Below are 13937 nucleotides of genomic sequence, written 5' to 3'. Positions count from 1 at the left end.
AGAAGAATGAGAATTTACAAATCTGAGTTAATAAATTCAATTTTACAGATTTTGAATAGAATGTCTGGGGCTATGATTAATGAACTGAACGAACAGAAGCTAAAGACTCATAAGAGGTTATCTACTGAAAAAGCTGAAATGAAACTGGTTCCAATGAAAATATTAATTGGAAGTTCTATATGTGAAAGTTTTACTCTAGATTTTCAAGGAAGAAATTCTAAAACCTTTGTCTGTGCTTTGATAGCTAAACGTTTCATAGAATGAAAGAATGATTCAGGTTGGAAGGGATCTCACATGGCCAAACAGCGCAAACTCCTGGTTAAAGCTGAGTTAGTGATAAGATCACACAACTTTCCTTCTATATAATGCACAGTTCTGTGATGGCTATCTCTGATTCCATGTGCTTCCTGGACTGGCTGCTACCTGTAAAACAACTGAAAGTTGGAAGAAAAATACAACTAGCATGCAATAGTTTCTGAAGAAGGTGATATGATAAGACCACCTGATGCAGCCTTTTCCATTGTGCATAAGAACTGCTATTAATTTAAAGGTGAAATTTAAAGCTTTGTATGCTAATTACAAAGCTGAAACAGCTCAGGCTCCTGATCACTTTATGAAAACTATATTCTCTCCCCCTGTGTTACAATATGATCTGAAAGAATTGGTATGACACTTCAACTAATAAAGAGAGAAAATGGAGGTTAGACGCTCATAGAATTTTCTAGGAAATAAAAGGGCACAGGAATCAGGTGCTCATTGTTGAGTGACACCTAGAAACAGCAGATGCTGACATCTATGAAGAGATTGCCTATGTTACATAGAGATAAAAGATGCAAACATTTGTCAATTAAATATCTATCAGACATGCTGGGAGAAGAGAACTACCTGGTATCTACTAATAAGCTCAGAGATCTACGAGATGTGGACTTATGCAGTAGAGAAGGCTCAAAGGGAAGCAGACAGACTTGTTTGCAAATCTTCTGAAGCTGAAAAAGCTGAAGTTAGGGAGACCAGAATGTTTGGATAGTGACTTCCATTAGCAAGGAGAAACACCAGCCCAGACTCAGCCTCCATGTATACCCATGCCTTTCCTGAAGACAGACAGTGCTGAAACTCAAGCAGGCAGCAAAGGGTTTACCTACTGTCTTTCTCCTTCCTTTCTTAGCTTGCTTCTCTGAGGCGAGCGTCAGTAAAGCAGCCCAGGACAGAGTAATGACAATAGAGAAATGAGCGCTACATGCCCATACAGACATGGGTGGCATTTCAAGGCTTCAACTACAGATATCTTCATTCATGGGGAGAAAAATACCTTTGCTTTTTGATAGAAACAGCTAGAAAACCGACAGAAATACCTTCAAAGGTCCTAAGGAAGGTAAAATTTATTATTTCAAATCAATTCTCCATCTCAAATGCTAAATCTTCTTTCTTCAATCTGCAACATAATACTTTGGGTGCCAAAGTTCTTGGGTAATATTCTAAGACAGGAAGAACCATGTAAAAATGTGTGTAAAAGAAGAAATCATAGTATATAAGGCTTATTTTTTGCCAAGTTCAAATTACTTATATTATACTTTATCCTGATTGTTTTAATAAAATAGTGACCTGTCTACTATTAAAATAATAACACTGGAGTTCTAGGTCACAATTACCTGATATAAAATATTATCCTTTTAATTTCTTAAATAGAGGTATTATATCTTTCAGTAAGATACAGGATATTCTGACTTTGGAGGGTAGATTACTTCACTGCAAATTCTATCTAAGATCTAAGCTAATAATTTCACTTCTTGGTAAAAATAATGGATGTTAGATTTATTGAGTCAATATTTACAGTGTATGAATTTATCATGAATAGATGTTGCTACATTAAAAGAGAAGTTAAACAACTAATTGTGGTTAAAACTTCTCAAATATGGGCATGCATATCTCCAAATATTTGCAGTCACATTATTATGCACCTGTATATATACAGGTAATACATTACAATTTTAAGATGTAGAGCCAGTGACTAAATAATAGCCTTCTAAGTTACACATTGTATTTAGTCTGTTTCTCAACTTCACTGGCAGCAGCTCTGTTCACTAATCCATCCCTCCAGAATTTAACATTCCAAACATGGAACTGTGTTTAAAAAAACCCAACAAACCCCAAACCAACCAAAAAAAAAAAAAACAAACCCCAAAACAAAACCCCAACCAAATTAAAAAATAAACAAACAGACAAACAAAACCCCAACAAACAAACCTCAAAAACTTTACAAATAAGTTTTCTGGAAAGGTATTGTGGACAAGCTATACCAACTTCAGATACAAAGTATTTAGGCATGTCACTAAACAGCTCTATAATCTAGTTCTTGGGATCTTACTGATTTGCCTAAAAATTAGCTTCATTTCATTGCAAAGGGGGAAACAACTTTTCATTGTAATAGAGAACACTAATTTCCCATTGGGTTAAGAAGTACTGACAGAAAACCTAACATTTTATGAGCAGAAAAACCATTCAAAATACAGATCTTTTCAGCTTTTTCTCTCTATCTCAGGCATAATCATTTTCATGTTTAATAACTGAGAAACTAATCCTGTAAAATTGGGGCTTTTCTTTTTCATATTTTTTTATAAATTATCTGGAGTATTTTTAATGTAAAAGTATCGCATGTACAGAAAAAAAAATATAGTAGTAAATATTAGTATTCATATACAATGACTTATGCACAGTTTCATCCATCTAAAGCAGTCTGATCATTCCAAACTCATCCTATTCAAACACATCTTCATGTAAGCATTCTGTGCGTGTCACTATACACAAAGTAATTGTTTACCAAATTTTACCAAATTTACCATTTACCAAATTACTTTATAGGATACTGAATCTTGCTAGTATAGAAGGACAAAACAATCTTTTCCCATATAGGACAGGTGAGAAACTAAAATCTATCCTACATAGGATAGAGAGACGAGATAAAATTTTACTAACGTTCACTCATTTCTTTCTTCATCTTTTTCTTATTCAAAACAATGGAAAATAATTTTAAATCCCGTATGACATATTTCACATTCTCCTTAGAGGGCAATTTTTTTAAAAATTAAAATTTCTCTGGAAAATGTAATGAACTAAAGAATACTAGACTAATAATACCATGCAAATGTATTTTGCATTGCCCATAGATTTTGAAAGAAGTCAGCGTAAAACAGGCAAAAAGATGCCAAAAATAACACAAAATGTAGGAAACATCCCAAGTAAATTATCTTTATATTTTCAAGTTCTTACAGGTAAGATTTTAAAGTATCTAATATAGGGTCTAAAAAAACAATTAACATTTTTGGTTTTATTTTATATACATAAAAGTAGGAAACATTCAGTTAATCTGTAATTTTTAGTAACGGCAAAGATTTACAAAGAGGTTCATCATTTAAGATTAAAATTCAACGATCTTTAACTAAAATCTAGAAGCGTATTATCACCTTATACAGTAAAGAAAAATTTATGAAAGAAACACATTAGTGCGTGGCATTGAAATTTATAAAACCCTGTCTAAAAGAACTGCTGAGAAACATGGAACACCTAAGTACAAGGAAAAAGAGGACCAGCAAATTTCTAAAGGGTAAAATAACATTTTCTTAAAGAACATGTTATGTTGACCCCTTGCAGCCTTAAAGTTTTAAGACTTCTAAGGAGCTGCTGTGACTCTCTATTCCCAACCAAAAACTCACTTGTTTGATGCGGTCTGGATTAACAGTGGTCTGAGGCTGTAGAATGCTGACAGGCTCTGTCTTGGCCACATTTTGAGGCATTTCTCGAATCTTCTCTGCAATGAAGCCATGAACTGCATTTAGTGCTTCAACTGTTCCCTGGATCAGACACACCCGCTCTGTAGTACCTGCAAACACCAAAAGTTGATCTGAATAAAGCAGATTCTTCAAGACCCACAAACTGATTCAGTTATGACATAAAGATGGCACTCAAAAGCAACCTTGCAAAACCAACTACCAACACCTCCACAAACGAAAGCACAGATTTCCCAAAGATAACATACTGACGATCTGAAGATGTTTTAAACAACTATTTGTACAGATCCCACAAACACATAACTTTCCAAGCCAATCTGGGTAATATTAGTCAGACCGTAAGTATTCTGACTTACCTTATTCCAACAAAACAATTAGGTGTTGTTGGAAATATTAGCAAATATGATAAATGTGTGCAGAATACATGTCTTAAATTATTTTGGCCTTGTTCTAGATTATTCTAAAATTTTGTACAACGTTTAGGTAACACAAGGTTGAACATAGTAGCCAGCATTATAGATGCGCTTAGAATAAGCTCTTGTAATGAACACCTGAAATGCAAATACATTCATTTAGTGTAAACATTATGAGATCTTTTCTTAGAACAGCTGCAAGTTGTTACGGCAAGACCTTTCAAGGCCAACTGATCTCATATATTTGAGTATCCACTTTGTCTTTTATAACCTTCCTACCTTAGAACGTACTTCTAATAACGGCAATTATTTACTGAATACATGGTGTTTGAGCTGTCTTTAATGTGATTTAGCAGTTGGCAATTATGAAAGCTTGTACCAAACAAGGAGTCAATACCCCACAAATTACATTTCAGGAATTTCTGCTTAGAGTTATGCTGAATATCATTCATGCAGGATATCTAGACTCTACATGACTACCTTCTAAGTATCCATGTTCTAAGGTCATTGGAAAATACTACACACTCATCAAATAGGCCTGAAAGGTGTAATACATATTTATTATACATGTAAGAATACTAGGCCTTTGGTGGCAATGAACCAGAGGACGGGACACTTTCCCACTGTACTCATGTGCAAAGCTAGGACAGATGCTTAAGAAAAAACAGGCCTTGAACATACTTCTCATTCCCAAACTGCAGCAAAGTGCAACCCTCTGTTTCTTGTCATTTTAGTTTTGCCTGGTTTTCAGTTCTAATCATTCTCTTTTGCTCTGTATAATTTCCTCCTTAACTCTCCTTTCCAGTCTGAAGCACGTTCTTTTTCTTTTATTGGCTGTCACTCCTTTTCTCTTCTATCACCATTACTTGTTCTCACCTTTGATGTCATTGACTCTTATAATGACTTGCCTGTCCCTGTAGCCTTGGGAAAGACAGTCTGATGTACCATGTTTATCTCATCTTTTGTTTACTACCTCACAGACTTTTCAATTCTATGCAGATTGCCAATGAACATTAAATAACTACCATAGCTTTAGCTCTAATTCTCTAGAAAGGCTTACACAAAGCCTACATTGCCTCATAACCCTTTTCCAAAGTGAAATTATGATGTTTGTGTTACAAAAAACCACTCCAGTCCTTATTTCTTTGATTTCTTAATTAAAAACATCTACAGGATGGCCAAGAATCGATGCAGAATTGAAGAAAAATACTTCATGTATTTTCTGTGACCAGGGTGGTTTTAGATGATTTTGTATGTCTTTACTGTATAGTAAAAGAGCTATTTTTTTTTAACATATTGGGTTACATCCTCACTAGACAAATAATATAAAAAAAACCAAAACAGTATTGATCCTCAGGATACAAGTATGACACTGCACTGAAACAATCCACATTCTGTGTTCCACATATCAAATAACTCGAAATAGGTTCCACAAAATCAGTTTTGACTTGAAAAACAGGATCTAACAGGAGTTGGAAAAATGAAACTTAAGAGGGGGTATTGTAATGTCCACTTTTGTTCTACAGAAATACCAAAACAAGACAACCTATATGACCAAGTAAAATTGTTTTGAAATTTCATGCAGTACATACTTCCACACACATTCTGTACATTTCCAACACACCCAAAATAATGACTTTTCATCACCATGTTTTTACCTGCAAATACTAGTAGAACAGTTTTACCAACACAATGAATTTATAACACGCATTATCATTATATTAGTGCATTCCTGAAAACAGAATAACACTGCCGTGCAAAGATATGCTAGATATACGTCTCTATTCAATGCCAGTGCGCATTTCACTTCAAGATTACAGGACAGGAAGCAAAATAACAAATTTGAGCCACGGAATTACCACAAAAGTAAATATAATTTTTGCCATTGACATATTCCTAGCAATTATTATTAACATGGTCACACATGCATCTTTTCTGATGAAAAATTAATTCCCTCTACCTAAACAAATGAAAATTACAATGTAATGATGTGGTAAATACTAACAAGTTTGCAATGATTTCTGAAGTTCACAACGTGCTAGTTGGCCCCGTTACCATTGTGCAATCTGTACAGAATTACAGGGAGTACATAGATTAGGGAAATGTCCTCCCTAGAATTCCCTTCTTATCAATTTTATATCTTTCGTAATATCTACTGTTATCAACTAATCTTAAAATATGCTCCTTACAACACTGCAACAGCCTTTAACAGAGACTAGTAAAGTAACCTGTCATCTGCAAGAAAAAATTGTTTTTTATTAGTAAATGCTTCTCATCTGCTTCTGTGGGTGATCTCTAAAGATTAAATATTTCATTACCTAAAGATGAAACAGCTCACTAAGAACCCTGCCTTACTTAATATATTCATGTACACTTGAAATCTTTCAAAGACTTTTCTTAAGAAACAGTATCAGGTAATACTGAAATTCAACTTTGTGGAAGAAGCTCTGCAGGAAAACCAACAGAATGAAACTAACATTTTTTTCTCTATTAAAATATGTTTAAAAAAATTTAGTTTTTAAATGTTTTAAAAACAATTTTAAAATAATTAAAATTAGGACTAAAACATGTCAATCAGTTTTCAAAAGCTGTCAGGTTAATAATCCTTGAGATAGAACATGAGGTTAAAATGACTACACTCTTAACAGCAAGTTAGACAAGTACCACAAATCATCACATGCACGTTTCTCAAGAGCAAGATTTTTAGAACATTTATGTGACCTGTTATAGTGTCTTTTCAACAAATCAACTTCAAAACTCAGGTAATTCTTTTTTCTCAAAACACTCCATCAAAAAAGGGAGCTTGAAATGCCAGAAAATGAAACTTTGTTCCTAGATGAAGCTTTCTTAACGCTTTTTTTTTTATCCCTTTCTTGGCTTCCTCCCCCTTTTGCAAACAACTCCTGTGGTTTCTGTGTAAAGCAATCCAGCCCTAAGAAAATGCTCTGGGGAGTCTTTACACTGCAGTATTAATTGTCTCCTAAATGATGAGATGTGATGTGGATTGATCAATGCGGCTAATGCAAGTGTTCTCGAGGTCAGCAGACAACACACTGAAACAAAACACAGATCAGGTTACCTCCCAGCTACCAGAGCCTAATACGGAAAGCACTTACCAGGCATCACTTCTGTCAAAACATTTGAATGGAAAACAGTCGATGCTAAATAGGAATTTCATTAGATGTGACAGTAAGTGACTAAAGGGTATTCTACAATCTGTGTTATTTTAGAAAGTGCAATATAACAAAAATATGCTTGATGTCATACTACGGACCAAACACGCTACGTTTTAGTAAGCATAAACCAGGATGCAGTAAATGGAAATCACTGCTCCATGAAGAAATACAATTGTGCAAAAGCACATTTCAAGTAGAATAAGATACAGTTCTAAAGTGCATCACAACAGCAGAACATCTTTTTTTAAGGCAGACATCAACAAAAAAAAGTAAAAAAAAAGTGTGGAGAAATTGTACACATGTACAGTTGGGAATTGCTTTAATCTTTCGAAGTGATGTTGTCGTATTCCTTCACACGACTCTAATAGCTTTTCACTCAGATAACAGAGTACAATAATTTACAAGAGTCACACAAAGGAAAAACTGCCAGCTACATGACCAACCTGTATAACAAAAATAAGCCTATGAATCACTGAAGTTGGTGAAATTTCTGTCATTTTAAAAGCTTTTAGGCTCCATTAGTGTCTAAAGTAAACTGTCAGATTATTTATCATTTTCAGTTGTTTAACAGTTGCATCCACTCCTTTTTTCACCTTTCTGCAAACAAAAGCTCAGCCATCTATATGCATACATTTTGGCATATGGTTTTCAAAATATGTTTTTAACGTACAGATCTCATTTTTGAAATAGCTGCCTTAGAGAAAGCCAAATTACCAAATATTCAGTGTCTTTTGTGTGTGTGCATGCAAACATAGCCAAAATAAAATTATTCTATTTCTTTTTAATTACTACAATTCAAATCAGAATTAGGGTCATGTGTTGTACATTGTCTCTTACATATGAAGAGATGAAATATATACAAGAGAATAATAATTCTGACACAGAGAATGACTAAATGTACATTCAAACAAAAAAAAAAAATTTTTTATGTATGTCCCATAATACTAAAATCCATGACAGAAGTTTGCATGTGGTTGCAAAACAGGAAAACCACTATCCAAATACATGCTGCTGATGATGTTGCTACACTCATTTCATGTTTACTTTTTCTAAGGAATACAAGTAAATTCCTCATTATTTGTATGTACTCTACTTTTCAGCAAGTAGAATGTGGTTTCTTTCCCCTTATATCAGAATTAAAATTCAATTTGCACGTGCACGTTTCACCTTTTCTTATCAAATATAAAAGGCAGAATGTAATTGCACAAAAAAGCCTGTCTGTACTGCTCACCAAAAATAGACTTTTTAAACTAATGAAGAAAAGTGAAATCTTAATCAGTTTTCTGTTTTGTTTAGCTTTTAGGGGAAAATTTTTTGGGCCTAGTTTTTTAATATGAAAAGAGACATGGCATGGGAAGTGGTGGAATCACCATCCCTGGAGGTATTCACAAGATGTGTAGATGTGGTGCTTAGGGACATGGTTTAGCGGTAGACTTCGCAGTGCTAGGTTAATGGTTGGACTTGATGATCTTAAAGATCCTTTCTAACCTAAATGATTCTCTGATTCTATGACATAAAGTACACTTTTTCTCTGCAGTTCCATGGGAGACGGAAGGATGAAACCATTAGCAGCCATCAGGCTATTTAAAAGCAAATAAATAAAAACCTGTTTTGAAATCTAATAAGTTAGTTAGGCCTAAAAGCTAAACAGCTTGCAATAGCTTTATTTTTAATCATTCATTTTTCCTTTCACCTCCTTTAACCACCTAAAACTTTACTTCTGGCAAATATCCTTGGCAACCACGTCGCACTAATTTTATCAAGAACGTTTTAAATGCAGTTGTGAAACTTCAAAACAACAGACTACAAGCTTTTTCTCCGAGAAGGTTGTTATTTACTTATTAGACAACCAATACAGCTTTTAAAACAACCATTAGAATAAACGCTGGAAGATGCAACAGGATAAAGGATGCTGGTGCTTCCAGTGTTTTTATTTCAGTACTTCAACAGGCAAACATCTCTGTATGGTTACCATTAAACTTTTCATTGTTTGCTTAAAGACTCTGATTTGATGTGTAAGAGTTCTACTGTATTCACAGAAACACTCACTATGTTATGAACCCTAGTTGAAACGTTTTGGGGAATGCACTGTACCTTTCAGAAGGGATTGTCTGGCATTTATATGACTCTATATACTTTTCATTGGGCTTTTTCATCAAGCTTAAAGAGCATTTGAAAACCTAAAACACAATGCATTACCAGCCCAGGGTAATCCTAATATATCCACTAATTAAATTTCCTTATATTTTTCCAGTGTACCATGCCAATTTCTTTGACACTGAAAGGGGAAACCTGACAGAGGAGCCAAAGCTAAAACCTTAACTAAATGAAAGGCTGCACTACAATCTCTCATCAGCTGATTTGCATTAAGCTTTTTATTTGATAGCTTACAGTACAGCAGTCTAACCCTAATGTCCCATAGGTTTATTTTTGTGACCCGTGATCAAACAGCCTTAGCATGGGATTCTATATAACGCTGCCAGTCACCGCCTTCAGCCTAAGACTGATCTTGCAAAAGCTCTTGGTAAGAGGGAACTGTGCTTCGACACTATTCCAGAGCAATGTAAACATTTTCAATAACGCGCTTAACATGAAAATCACATAAGCTCTTCCTTGCATTTGACATTGCCTCTCTACACTTGCATAAAACCCCAGCAAACGGAAGTCAGACAATAAAAATGTGTTTTATTCAAATGAATTAGCAATATTTCACAATACCTTAAACTGGCGTGAAAAAACTTTGTCTTATAAATGACAAAATGTACATAATTTTACATGCAACATGTAACAACATTCCACATACGTGCAAAGTGTCATAGAAACGTCAACAAGACAGTTTTCTACTTTGGTCCTTATCTCCCTCCTGTCCTTTTACCTTTGTTTCTTGAGAAAGAATTAATTAGTCTTACTATAGAGCCTGTTCCCATATTCAACACAGACAGAAAGATGTCTCTCTCTCAAAGGAAAGCTTGACGATCTAACAGACTTCCAAAACTGAAAGGGGAAACAAGGGCTGGTAGCAATTCTAGACTGTTGATGTTATGCATTTGTTTTCATCCAGACAAATAATTTTTGGAACTGTTTGCACAGAACACTTACACAAATGGGGAGTAAAACTTAACCTCCCCAGACTGAAAATTAAAGTAGCAATGTTAATAGCAATTAAAATAGCTGAATAAAAGAAAAAAATCTAACTGAAGAGAATCTACGAAATTGAAAGGAAATAAATATCACCCTGTAAGGATGTTCTTGATATCTCTGTTACAAAAACAGAGCATCCTTAACTTTGATTTTAAATTTCAAGATTACTGAGCGGATGCATTTAGCTTAACTAAAGCTCCATTCTTCTTTCAGAGACAAATAAACTGTTCACTTTAAAGTTTCATCTGCCATTACTCCTCATAAAATTCTAACTATTAGTGTCTTCTGCAACCACATTATACTTTACATGGCTCAAGCATCTAATAAAAGCAGGAAGTTAGAATAAGTGGTCTATTGGTTGAAACACATCCACATGTGTTCACAAGCGCATGCACCTATGCACATGACTCGCTGAAATCTGCAAAAATACATCGTTACAACCTGGGGTCCTCTAATATTTCTCATCGGGTGTTCACAGGAAGCTTTACTAGCTTTAGGAGTAGAAACTGACTGTTGAACTCATATTAATAACACATCTTTAGGTGTGGCATATGGACAGCCGTGCACAGATATGCGCGCGTATATATACACACACACACACACCCCACATATATACCAATTTGTTTTACTTTTATTGAATATGTGACTACTCCACTAGAATTCAGACACAGAAATTAATCAAGTTTAAAAATTCTGTAAAATGCATGAACTGTATGAGTTCTCAGAGTTATATGAAAACTTAAAGTTTACAGTCCATTGTGCTCTGGTCACAAGAGTGAATTACATGAATCCAGGTTTAACACAGTTAAGAGTCTGAAAAAATGGATTATTCTCATGTGAGAGAGAAACCCAGGAAATCAAAAAGATTTAAATAAAAGGAAAAAAAAAAAAACAAACCCAAACCTCTTAATTAAAGGCTTAGAAGGGATGATGAGTCATCTTACAAAGCAAACAATCCCCTGAATATAAACCTTTTTGTTGCATATCAGCTAAGGATTTGATGATGGTTTCCCAAAAATTAAATTACATAAAGAGAGATGAGGAATTACTGATTATTATTATACTGTTATGTGTAGTAAGAACTGTTATGGGTAAGACAGGAAACAAGGATTATAACTATTTGTCTTTGTTTAAGAGTTATTCGTAAATACCCTGTAGATTCCACCGCAAAAGCTGGAAAATTTCACCAAAGGCAAAGGCCAGAGATTTTCTCTTGCTATAGTTTTATGAAGGACTGTTACTTAGATGACAAACACTCAGAGACAAAGCGTGTGTGCAAATCAATGACAAAGGGCTGCAATGAAAGTAAGCACAGCCTAATTATGTTTTGGGAAAGCAGGTTTCTGGAAAATAAATGCTCTAGAAATAAGAAAGACCTCAAACCATGGACAGAAGCACTATGGTTTTTATGCAATTTGTTTGGGGAAATGGTTGTCTTAATACATTATTTGTAAAACGATCTATAACAAATGAACTACTGTTTAAACAAACAAAATAAAGAGTCACCTGATTCCATCATAACATTTACATCTAACTGTAAAAGCAGTCAGAAAGGGATCAAGAAGAATTTTTACATTTTTATGCTACTAAATTTTATGTCAGAGAAGAACTTCCTCAAAATAGTATTTGGGGAAACAACACTATACATTTTCCTTTCTACCTCCCAAATTGTTTGCTAAATAGGATAAACTAACTGTCATCTTCTCATCCTCAGCCTTCTTAAGTTGGAAAGTGAACACATTTCATATAGATGTCTGTCCTCAAGAAGAAAATAATGAAAAAAACCCAGCGGGAATACAAAATATAGAATTTAAACAAAATACAAAATATTTAAATTTATTCATTGCTATTTAAATGTTTCATCAATTTAAAAAAGCAGATGAGTTAAGGTCCCCAAATTATGTGACGTTCTCTGGTAACACAGAGAAATCTGCTTCAATTTTTCTCTTCATTTTTTTCTTCTTAACAGTGATAACAGGGTTGATGGACAGCAATATGCTTCTGACTCATATAAACATTTTTTCAAAAGGAAATAGGCTTGCCCTATGGTGCTTATAAAAATTTTCTAATAATATAATGTAATAATTGGCTTATTCATATATTTTTAAGGTTACCGAGGTGCCTGGAATGTTGCACAGAGTTACTATTTTTCCCCTATCAGTGAAGAGTAAGCAACTAAAAATAAACAAACATAATAATAAAAAGCCAATACCTAAGTTTGATGAAAATGTGAAGGTCTCTGAGAAGCAAAAGCTTTAAAAATCATTAAAAAACAAACACACACAATACCACAACAAGACCAAATCTGTTGGAGAAAAAAAGAGCTGACCTTATTTTTGGAAGAGGACCACAGAATAGAAAGAAAAAAATTACCTGTGTTTTTCAAGATATCTGGAATGAATTTTCATATCAACAAAAGCACTTAAGAATATTTTTTCATGCAAAATAACGTTCAGTTGGCAATTACAGCTTTTATGCTATGCTATAGTAATATGAACCTTTTTAATAGTGCCTCCTACACATACAATTATCAAAGGAAAAAAACCCACCCATTTAAACAGTAAAATATACTTTGAGAAATTCTAGGAACGGATCCATTTTATAATTTAGAGTGGTAACAGTTCAAGTCAACAAGGGAGCTTTTCTCCTCAAAAATATTCCTCAAGTTCCATACTTTAAAAGCCTGTGAAAAACTTTGGAAAATCCTCCTAGATAAGGCCAGTTGCTCAAGAAATAATATCACTTAATACATTCTTTACTATCTGACTGTTTGGAGGAAGCAAATACCACATTTCAGGTAAATGAGTTATACTCAAGGTTTAGATTAGAGATTTTATTAAAAGATTTTTAATTATATGTGTATTTTTATACACGTGCCAATAAACATTTCCAATGATCATTTTTGAAGAGTATCCTTATTACTGTTGAATGCTTTTTAATTTAAATCATGGTCCTCCAAGAAATCACCTTTATCTATACTGTTCAAGACAAAATGTAGAGAGATACACTATAGCAACTGTATCATAAGAACTATTCTACATCCCAGTCCCAAAATATAAGTAAAGAGTCAAGGAGTGATACATCTTATGTTTTCAGACTAGGAAGAACGATGTCATGTCAAAACCAGGATGGGTTGCCATTTTGATGCAGTCATTATAACACACACGCAGAATGGGAAAATACAAACACGTGAGCAAATATGAACACACCTTTTTGTATCTTACTCCTTCCATTTTCCTCTCCACTAAATGCTAGTCCAAATCTATGTACTGCCTATAGTAGATATTAGCTGATGTATGTTTAATTAAATTCATTGCTCTCAGCAGTGGACTTTTAGTCCAGGTTTTATATGGAAGGCATGTAACGAAGAGTTTGTGACTATTGCCCAAGCATTCAGCATGCTACAGTTAGTTTTTTTTGTC

At 34.1% G+C, this 13937-nt stretch overlaps 1 protein-coding gene across 3 annotated transcripts in view; it reads right to left on the bottom strand.

Moving 5' to 3' along the window:
* NOVA1 (NOVA alternative splicing regulator 1) overlaps window positions 1-13937 on the bottom strand; it is a 158894-nt gene that overhangs the window by 37398 nt on the left and 107559 nt on the right. For all 3 annotated transcript variants that reach the window (XM_063332957.1, XM_063332955.1, XM_063332958.1), the window contains exon 3: window positions 3711-3877. In XM_063332957.1, the coding sequence (XP_063189027.1) occupies window positions 3711-3877 (167 nt within the window). The remainder of the gene's footprint in view (window positions 1-3710; window positions 3878-13937) is intronic.

Source organism: Chroicocephalus ridibundus, chromosome 4 (genome assembly GCF_963924245.1).
Source record: "Chroicocephalus ridibundus chromosome 4, bChrRid1.1, whole genome shotgun sequence".
In the NCBI taxonomy this organism is placed as follows: Eukaryota; Metazoa; Chordata; class Aves; order Charadriiformes; family Laridae; genus Chroicocephalus; species Chroicocephalus ridibundus.
The sequence above is the reverse complement of the archived record's forward strand: the minus strand, read 5'-3'. Positions and strand labels throughout refer to the sequence as shown.